The sequence below is a fragment of the Sceloporus occidentalis genome, unplaced genomic scaffold (genome assembly GCF_023333645.1).
Source record: "Sceloporus occidentalis isolate IW3139 unplaced genomic scaffold, rSceOcc1.0.p SCAF_548, whole genome shotgun sequence".
NCBI classification, from domain to species: Eukaryota; Metazoa; Chordata; class Lepidosauria; order Squamata; family Phrynosomatidae; genus Sceloporus; species Sceloporus occidentalis.
Window position 1 is genome coordinate 1 of NW_028317528.1, and position 10,538 is coordinate 10,538.

General features: G+C 43.1%; 1 protein-coding gene across 1 annotated transcript; it reads right to left on the bottom strand.

Annotated features, from left to right (window-relative positions):
• Positions 1 to 1,231: 1,231 nt before the first annotated feature.
• On the bottom strand, positions 1,232 to 9,120 carry LOC149271141 (sodium-dependent neutral amino acid transporter SLC6A17-like; the record flags this gene model as incomplete). Its single annotated transcript, XM_089507586.1, has 11 exons — positions 8,931 to 9,120; positions 7,346 to 7,503; positions 5,680 to 5,806; positions 5,222 to 5,394; positions 4,639 to 4,749; positions 4,150 to 4,391; positions 3,284 to 3,458; positions 2,736 to 2,937; positions 2,269 to 2,428; positions 1,860 to 2,022; positions 1,232 to 1,547 (listed from the first exon to the last, which is right to left on the bottom strand). Coding segments are annotated over exons 1-11 (2,017 nt in total), but the record flags the coding sequence as incomplete, so codon positions are not given.
• Between the last annotated feature and the right edge of the window lie 1,418 nt (positions 9,121 to 10,538).

A 10,538-nucleotide genomic window follows, 5' to 3' on the forward strand; every position in this document is an offset into this window, starting at 1 on the left:
TTTTCAGAAATTTCCCCCAAAAAAAATTCTAATAAGTTTTTTTGGATACTAACCTTTTTCTTTAAGGATTATTTTATGTCTTCTGGTGCGTTGTATTTGGAATTCTACATAATTATTCACTCACTCATCCTTCTCCTCATCCTTCTGAAGACCACGGATGGATCTTCCATTAAAGTGAGTAATTCAGATCATGACCGCATCAAATCAGAGAACGCATAGGGGATTAATAATTAGAGAGTTTATACTAGACAACCAACAAACTACTCAAGGTGCCGAGGTTAATTACTGGTTTGAGTTTTAAAAACAATTATTCATTAAAATCAAGCATTTTATACCCTTCAAGTGATACTTTCTCTAGAAGATTCCGCGAAAAAGGATATTTACAAATATTTACACCCATAGGAGCAGCAGGTCTGGACAACACAACGTTCAGTACGGACATAAATGTGCTTCTTAAGGTCAAAAAGTTGAAGTCAGTAAGAAGGTTTGTCCATCAAGAGGACTTCTTTGCGTCCTCATGTTCCATTCCCCAAAAACACTGACCAATAGAAAGAGATGTTATGATATTTTTTAGTCAGTAACTAGGCGAAGAGATGAAAGTTTGGGCAAAACAACACCAACTCTACCCCATCTCGCTGGATCCAGTAGCTTATCACCAGGCAGGACTAGCTAGTAGAAGGGCCGGGGGGGTTCGGTCCGATTCTCCATGTTCCTTTGATCTTTTTTGAAATGATTCTTGGTTTGGCAATTCAAGTTTACTGTCTACATTTCTAAAAGCAAGCTTCCGTTCTTTAGGCCATCCTAAAAAAAAAAATTAAACACCCTTTTTTAGTTATTTTTTTTTTTAAACTTAATACCGTTTTTTGATTCCCCGTTGTAAAAGTGCAGAAGAAGACTTTTGTGGAAACTCAGTCAGCAGGAGAGGTAGGAGCTCCAAACAATGGTGGAAGCAGCACCGAGTTCAAGAAGGGACATCTCCATTGTCCCAGCGTTGGCACACTAGACTTTCTATCAGGGCACAGTATTTTGGCAAAAAAAGTCATGCTTCCTTCCCACAGATTTTAGGAATTTGATAAAAAAATCCAGGATAGCCTTCAAGTGCTTGGCACCGTTTACCCAGCATGAAGATGGCTTGAAAGTGCTTATCTGTAACCACAAGATCCTTTTGTTTTCCTGTAGACTTTGCCCCTGAGAACCATATTCTTTATGACTCAGCCAGTTGCATCATTACTGTCCTCCTCAGCTTCCTCCTCTGCTGTGTTCAGAAGTTTGCCGCGTTCAGCTAAATCCTCCATTTCTACCGGTAGGTAACCATTTCCAACATGATTGGAGCCCATTGGGGTCTCATCAGCAGGTCCAACAATTACGTCTGCCGTGCTCCCTACTCTGTATTCGCACTGTCCGTACGTCTTGGCCTTTCGTCTCTTTAGCCAGTCTTGAATGGTTTCCTTGAAGAACACGTATGGGATGGGAAATGACGCCACAACAATCAGACTGATCAGGATCCCTAATGCCCATTGTGGATACTTCAAGTTTACCTCTTCTGCCTAAACATCAAACAAAGAAGAACATTAAGTGGGATTAGTATGCTTAAAAAAGATCAAAAACATGTTTTCGGCAGTTGCACAATCTTATTTCCCCAAAGGAAAAGCCGGCACAGCCAGCTCTTCTAAAAGAGTTGAGCTAGTCTACTATTTCAGAACGGGAACTGGATAGGTGGCCCCGCTCAATAGAAAAGGCATCTACATTTCATTCAATCCCTTCTTCTCCAACTCCATTCCATCTTACATCTTATTCCATTCCTACCCCGGTCTTAAGTAGAAAGTTCTACCACCCAACAGATGTTCTTCTGTTCATACCTTCTCTTGGTTCCAAGACTGGTAGGTGGGATGCATGATGCACATCCTGATTAAGCTTGCAAGCAGAAGTCCTCCCATGGCCAGAATACTGACATACTGCCACATATATTTGTATATTCTCCAAGGACGATAACCCAACATCCCTTTGATATCATCAATGAACCTGCATATAAAAAGCATGGAAGATATGAAGAATACCTTGACCCATTGGCAAATAACAGTGAGTATTATTCCTGCCAGAAAACCTTGGTTGGATCTACATCATGTTGGACATTTGGAGGGTATTTTTTCTTGGGTTGCTGCTGCATTCAGTTTGGGAAGTATTCTTATTCTACTTTATCGCTCGGGGGCCACTTGCGTGAATCGTTAAGGGCATTATTTTATCGGTTTTTTGTTCTAGAGAACGTACCTGTCAGCTCCATATACCCAGGCCACGGCAAAGTTTTCAAAGATGACCACAATGATAAGGGGCAACGTCGCTGAATAGTCATCAAACATGCTAACAAAATAGCCTCCGGCCCTCTGAACGAAGATCAGCCCAGTCAAAAGACCAACTACACAGCACAGTACTGGACATTGAGAAAAAGCATGAAAACGGTTATTTTAGACAATTACGAAAAACAAAGGCGTGTCCTACGATCAACTGTAACTTTAAAATAATGTGAGGAAGATGACGGCCTTGGAATAGAGTTTTGGACAAACCCTTACAATTCACTCCAACCAAATTTAGCCCCTTTTAGTTACCCCCTAGCCAGCCATCCTAAAGATCTGCCCCATAAATGTTTTTTGATGGTAAGGGTGAGTGGGTGGACATCGGGGTTTCAGGCCAACATAATGTCTACATAACAAAATACGTGCAGATGCTAAAATGTTTACCCGTAAATCTGGCTTTTCGTTTCCGTAATTGTGGGAAATTGTCGAGCAGCGGGGTGATGATTCCCTGCATGTTTCCGAACATAGTGCTAAGTCCTAAATTCAGGAGCATCAGGAAAAACAGGATAGACCAAAATGGGGAGGCAGGCAAGAGCGTCATGGCTTCAGTGAAGACGATGAAAGCCAACCCGGTGCCTTCCACACCCTGATGAGAAGATAGAATAGATGATATGAAACCAGGAGAAGACCTGCTGAAGATGCTGTTCCACCTACACTGCTAAATATAACTAAATGCAGCAAAGAAATAATTCATATAAAAGTTTGCCTATTTTTTTTAGGGAATATTAAATTGCCATGTGACACAAAAGCAGTCAGCGATAGGTTAAGACTATCATGGATTCCGTCTTGGTTTGAGTGAAGTCTTCTCCAAGATTCCGTCTTCACTGTTTCTCCAAGACAGTATCCATGATTGGCTTAATAAAAGAAATATATTTTTAATACCCTTTAAAAAGCTGTCTTTACATTAAGTAAATTAGGCAGTTTTTCCAAACCTTGTTCATTTCATCTTCTACTCTGCAGTCTGAAATCCCGTAGTTCTCGAGCGAGAGCTGGCCGTTGGCCTCGTGATACCACTGGCTGTACTCAACACTCGTCATGTTCTTGACCGGCACGAAGTTTCCTGGAAAGGTACCATTGTCAAACAAGTAAAGGATCTTTCCGAGGTTCCTGATAAAAGGGGTAAAGAGAAAGTAAGGAAAAATATTTAACTGTAATTAATTACGGCAAGGATGTCAATGAACAGAAATGCTTCTACGGCTTCCGGAGGAGGTGCAGCTGTGGCCATGGTTTGGTCGAGGTGCACAGGTCCACACGACTTGTGCACCTTGACCAAACCATGGACTTAGCTGCACCTTGGGGCAAAAAAGAGGGATTGGCACAGATATCTTTCCTCCTTCTGGTTTACATGTTGGGAGAAACTCGAGATCTCAGGTTTAGGAAGTGTCCCAAGTGTCAGATCAGTGGAGGAGCAGCAGAAAATCTGGGACCGTTCCACCACTAAACCATCGGAGAACGCTACTGACCCAATGTGGACATATAAGTGCAGAGGAGGGTGAGATCCCATCCATAAAGTTATTGGTCTTACAGCATACTTAATAAGCAGGGGTGAAACACTGGCCCCTGCGGTGTAGGCCCCCTCCCCCCCCCCGGGCATCTCGATGCATAAGTTGGCCATTTAAAATTGGGCATTTTCAACTAATAATAAGATTAATGGGTTTTCTAAAACACCAAAGCCTCATATTTTCAGCAAAGTTCATTTTTTTGCTCCAGTGCCTATGAGTGCAAATATATATATATGGTGGGTCCACTCAACACGGCTTGTGACCCCGAGATTTTGTGGAAATAAGAAATGACTCACTCCTCAACACATTTCTGCGCAATGACGTTGGCTCGGAATCCCAGCACCGCAAATACGACCAGCGTGGCCAGGATGGAGGTCATGAAGTTGATAAAGGACACAAGGATGGCATCAAAGTGGCAGTTGTTGTAGCGGTCGTTGTAGCTGGAGTATGCAATGATGCTTCCAAACCCCAGACCGAGGGCAAAAAACACTTGAGTAGCCGCTTGACGCCAAACCTGTATGTCTCCCCAGATCTCCACCTGTAAGGGACAAAAAAAGGGGTCAGACTCCATCAGACAGCAGATACGTATCTCATTACCCCCAATGACGTCTATATACTTGGTGGTCTACAGGGAGATCTGTTTCTCTATCACTACAGAAGACTCGTACCCTGGTAAGCATTTCGCCATCGACTCATCGACGAGGTGGTGTCTGTCTGTGTTCCCTACCAATTCGTGATGGATGGCAGACGAAAACGTAACTCGTCGGCACGTGGGGAATAGTTACCTTTGGCATGAACATGATTTTGATTCCGTCGGCAGCGCCTTCCAGCATGAGTCCACGGATCAGGAAGCAGAACAGGACCACGTATGGAAATACTGAGCTAAAGTACATCACCTAGAAAGAGACAAAAAAGGAGAAATGGAAACGATGATAAGTAGATGGTAGATGGACGAAGACAGTAAGGTCTACAGAAATCCAGGGTCCATTGCTCAGGGTGCTCCTCAAACAGGCAACGTCACATTTAAGTTGAGCAGGAACCTTGGATTTAATTAAGGCGAGATCATCTAATAGAAGAGTCTTCCGTCTGGGGTGTGGGGGAAGATAATGGATGGGTCAAGGAATGGTCAAAGGAAAGCAGAATTGAGCACTTGTCCACAGATGACCTCTGTCACGGGTGATTGCTGGCCAGACCTTTAAATACTGCCCCCACCGCTCATGCTCCAGCACTGTTATACCAACGCCGGGCTGACCTCAACGATATGATTACAACCACTTGGGACACAAACATATTGCTGTGTGACGTTTAGACGTTGGTTGGTTCCTTCAGCCTACAACAAATGTTGCGCATTAAGCGACTGAGGCTTACTTTCCCGGAGGATTTGATCCCTTTGATCATGCCGCCGCCAACCAAGACCCAGGCCAGGACGAGGCATCCGGTCATGGGCCAATTCATCTCCGAGCCTTCGATGGAATCTGTTATGTTCAGCGCGGTTCGGTACCAGAAGTACGTGGTGGGTGAACTCTTGGCACATTCCGGTTCTGCGGAGGATAGGAAGGTATATAGACATTGATTCTGTAACAAAATAAAATAATAATAACAATAATAATAAATAATTATTATACAAATGATGATATTTTTTTAAAGCACGCATTTTAACGATCATGGCATATCTTAATGACACACCAACGTCAACCGTGTCTCACCAATGAAATGATTGACCTCTGCCTTTTATAAGCAGTATGGATTTATTTATGCCGATATTCCGTTATGTTTTGCTTGACTCCCTCCCCTGTTTTTACATTTAGAATCCCCATTCCACCGACCTTCCAGTGTCTGATTTGTCAGCGTTGGGCAGTTCTCCCACGGCAGAGGATACCGGAAGGAGCTAAACAGGTAGAAGAGACTCCATCCAATGATCACGTTGTAATACAGGGCTACAAAGGCACAGACCTGATAAAAAAAGGCAAAAGTAACGTTAAGAAGAAAGCAGTCATTTTCAAACTGGTTGGGTTTTTTTTTCTTAAAGGGGAAGTCCGATAGAAATATATTTCCCTCCTTAAACTCCTTATATCCCCCAGCGCTGTATACAGTAATATATCCCCCAGCGCTATATACAGTAATATAACCCCCCAGCGATGTATACAGTAATATAACCCCCAGCAGTGTATACAGTAATATAAACCCCCAGCGCTGTATACAGTAATATAACCCCCCAGCGCTGTATACAGTAATATAACCCCCAGTGCTGTATACAGTAATATAACCCCCAGCGCTGTATACAGTAATATAATACCCCAGCGCTGTATACAGTAATATAACCCCCAGCACTGTATACAGTAATATAACCCCCAGCACTGTATACAGTAATATAACCCCCCAGTGATGTATACAGTAATATAACCCCCAGTGATGTATACAGTAATATAACCCCCAGCGCTGTATACAGTAATATAACCCCCCAGCGCTGTATACAGTAATATAACCCCCAGCGCTGTATACAGTAATATAACCCCCAGCGCTGTATACAGTAATATAACCCCCAGCGCTGTATACAGTAATATAACCCCCCGCACTGTATACAGTAATAACCCCCCAGCACTGTATACAGTAATATAACCCCCAGCGCTGTATACAGTAATATAACCCCCCAGCACTGTATACAGTAATAACCCCCCAGCGCTGTATACAGTAATATAACCCCCCAGCGCTGTATACAGTAATATAACCCCCCAGCGCTGTATACAGTAATATAACCCCCCAGTGATGTATACAGTAATATAACCCCCAGCGCTGTATACAGTAATATAACCCCCAGCACTGTATACAGTAATATAACCCCCAGCGCTGTATACAGTAATATAACCCCCAGCGCTGTATACAGTAATATAACCCCCAGCGCTGTATACAGTAATATAACCCCCAGTGCTGTATACAGTAATATAACCCCCCCAGCGCTGTATACAGTAATATAACCCCCCCAGCGCTGTTGTCAGTCATGTAACTTTCATTAATTAGAGTGTTTGACTGGGTGAATAAGACTGAGACGTTCTATTATTTCCTACAGGCAGTGTGATAAGGCATCAGGGGGTTTAGTAGATTGGGGTTCAGATAACAGGGCGAGAACTCATACAAATGGTATGCAGCTGCCTGAAAACATTATATTATGGGGCAAAATCTAAAACTGGTTTAAAAAAAAAACAAAAAACATGTATATAAACATTTTAATGTAAATATTTTTCAAAATGTATTTTTAATCTGCTACTAGTAATAAAAAAAAACATTTGCCAGGAATTCCCCTTTAACGGCTTCTCTATTTAAAGGTCTATTACATCTATTTGAAGAAGCTTCATCTGTGCCCGCTTCTTTGTCACATGACGCTTAAGCACTCCTTGAAAAATGTTATGATTTGGGACCATTTTTAGGCCATTAAATAATTATTTCTGGCAAAGGAATCATAGATTAAAATTCAGATGCCAGCGGGATACTCACCATACAGCTCGCAAAGCCAATACCAGCCAAACGGGGACTTATGTGCTTCCAGACTCCGATACTACCCTGCCGTATACTCTGACCAGCTGCCAGCTCCAAGAAGAAGAGCGGGATACCAATGATTAGGAGCAGGAAGAAGTACAGCAAAAGGAATGCCCCTGTAAGACACAAAATGTGAATTTGTAACATGTAATAAACTAAGGATATATATTTATTTGAAATTCTTGTTACATTATGTGTATACATGGAAACAACCGGGCTCTCGATGATTATTCCTCCCCATTAACCTGTCATCCCTCTATTGTTGTTATTGTTCCCCTTGCTGGTTGCTTTATAATTGGTGGCGGCAGTGGGATATGAGTTAAGGAAAGTAAATCCTCTGTGTGCCACCAGAGGGCGCTCATATTCTATTTAACCAAGGCTGCTGGTTCACTACATCCAGAAGGCACCAGTATGTCTCAAGGATACCTTCCTAAATAAAATGCACTGAAAAAAAAGGAAAAAAGTATGTTTTATATAAAAAGAGGTTGGGTTTTTTGTGAAACAGAATTCTTAATTGATAAAAAAAAAAAAAAAATTAAAAACGCAGTGAGCCAAGTTGGTCTCTAGCAAATAAAAAAAGTAAGCGATTGTTACATATGTGTAAAAGTTTTCAGTACATTGTTCTGTCGGGTTGAGGGGGGGGGTAATTTCCTTGCACTTGATCTTAGTAACACTTCTTGTTTTCGTGACCAGAAATTCTCCTGCGTCCACCTCTGTAAGTTAAGCACTGCCATTGTTACCGCCGTGACCTTATGTGAGTCAGCGGAGGGCGTACATACAGATCCTGGCGTACTTCTGCGTGTTATCTTTAAAGCACGAGAGTCACATGTGTAATTACATGTGATAAGCTGTCCCGGGTAAAGCAAATAGTACAACCGTAGCTCATTCCAACAACTGAGTGCTTTCTGGATAATAAGGGGTGTGTGGGACTGCATGGAGTAACACTTGTGAGGTGTTATGTGGGTCTTAGCAGCGGGAAAGGCGTCTAAGTGGTTCTTTTGTAGGTGAAACGAAGGGTTTATGTAAATACCAGGAATCCTCTAGGTTGGACCTGGAGTCTCCGGGTGAAGAATTGTCTCTCTGGATCTCCGGGTAGCCCTCTTTCTTCAGGGCAGGGGAGTGGTGTTTAGCCACACCCACTTCACAGCTAATCCCACACCCAACCCTTTTAGCACTATATAGGGCTAGCCCTGCTAGCCACACCCCCTCAAAGCCACGCCTTCAGAAGAGATAGAGCGCTGGGTAGCCTGCCCTGGAGAGTTCCCAGGTCTGCTTATGAAATTATTTATCGACGGCACGGGCGGGTGTTATCATACCTCCCACATATTTAAACCAGGCCTCCCACTCCACCCACGTCTGGGGCCAGCCCCACCCCCCACCATCGTCCATCCAGACCTACACGTCATGGGTCGGTATCTAAGCCAGGACTTAAATCATTGCTTAGAATAATTAAACCAAAGAGCCCAAATAACCAATTATTCAGCTATTGCACCATAAAACATTCTTAGATTAGACTTCGGCCTCAGGTTCTACTGGTTCTCACCTCCTCCGTTCTGATGGCACAAATACGGAAACCTCCATACGTTGCCGAGACCCACCGAAAATCCAACCTGCGCGAGAATGTACTGTACTTTACTCCCCCAGGTGGGACGAGACGTGGTTTCAGCGGGTAGAAGACCAAGGCTGGACTCCCCGGTGGCACTACCCTCTAGCGCGTTAAGAGACTTTTCCATTGGACGTCCAAGCCGCAGCAGGTAGACCCGTCTCAGTGGTGGGGCAGTTTAGAAGATCTTTCCAAGAAGTTCTAACCTGTAAAATAACAAAATCCATCAACGTCTATTTCATTTACATTACTGGGATGTGTGTTCCATGTGTAAGCGTGTTCTGGGCGTGTTCCGGGCGTGTTCTGGGTCACCAGATCCAGATGATAAAGATAAAAGTGTCAATTAAGAACTCCTGAGATGAAACATTGACTACGGAAGAATATTGATCTACAAAATTACATATCAGTCTCAGGATTTCCCATAACTTTTTTTATTGCTATTACTCAGCATTGCGAAACTTTTGGTAATCTATGTGTGAAAACCTTCAAGGCAAATCTAGATTATGCATATGGATTATTAATTTTATTATAATTATTATTAATCACTGGGAGGGCTGACAAGGGGGGAGGGGAGCAATTGCCTCCTGGGCAGCTCAAATATAAAGATTTTGGGCCATTGCCTAAAGCTTTATTGTGTGTTTTACTTGCAATTCCTCATTTAGCCACCAGGGGCATAACACGTGGTTTTGGAAGAATACAGTCATTGTCTGGACCCTTTCTGTGCTCCCTTTATGTTTTGTATGCATTTTCTTTCTGGTATTGCATCGAACATGCTGTCTCCCTATTGTGCTCCGGGCTACTTTATTACTGGGCCATGAAGCTGAATATTACCTGTCCTCCCGTGCTTTGGTTAATTCTTAGGTAGCAGGAACAATTTGAGTCAGGCACAATTATAGTATAAGGGAATTTTACTTTATCAAGAGGATGGTAGATAGGTAGAACAGCTTCCCAGCAGAAGTGGTAGAGGCTAATACAGTGAGGGAATTTAAACACGCATGGGACAGACATACGGCACCTGAATCTAGGACGAGACCAACGACTGATTAAGGTTTAAGTCTTTACAGCAGGAGAAATGGGAAGACTTAGACGGGGGCCGACCGGGGCCGATCTGCCGACAAATCTCCTTGATAAAATAAAACATATTGAATTCCAACGTCAGATGCTCCCGCCAGTGGAGGTTTGTGTACACACGTGTATCACATGCTGGAGGACTTGTCATCTGCTACTACGTCTTACACCTCCTTCTCCAGAATCAGTCCCTCCCTCTAGAAGTCTCAGCCACTCAGACGGGAGACTAAGGAGGTGTGTTGCTCCACACCCCTCTGAGGCAAGATTTCCGCAGGGCTTCCAACTTTTAACTCCTTACGTTACTGAGGGCATTGAGAAACCCTTTCAAGGACTGTTCGGTTACATTAGGAGTTAAATCGAGTTCGGCACAACAAATACACTGCCACTCCCATCAAGCTCATCACTGCGATGAAATGTCTTTATTCACTAAAGTGTGTTGTTAAAAATTATAGTATTTCCTAAGATATGGAGAAAACTCTT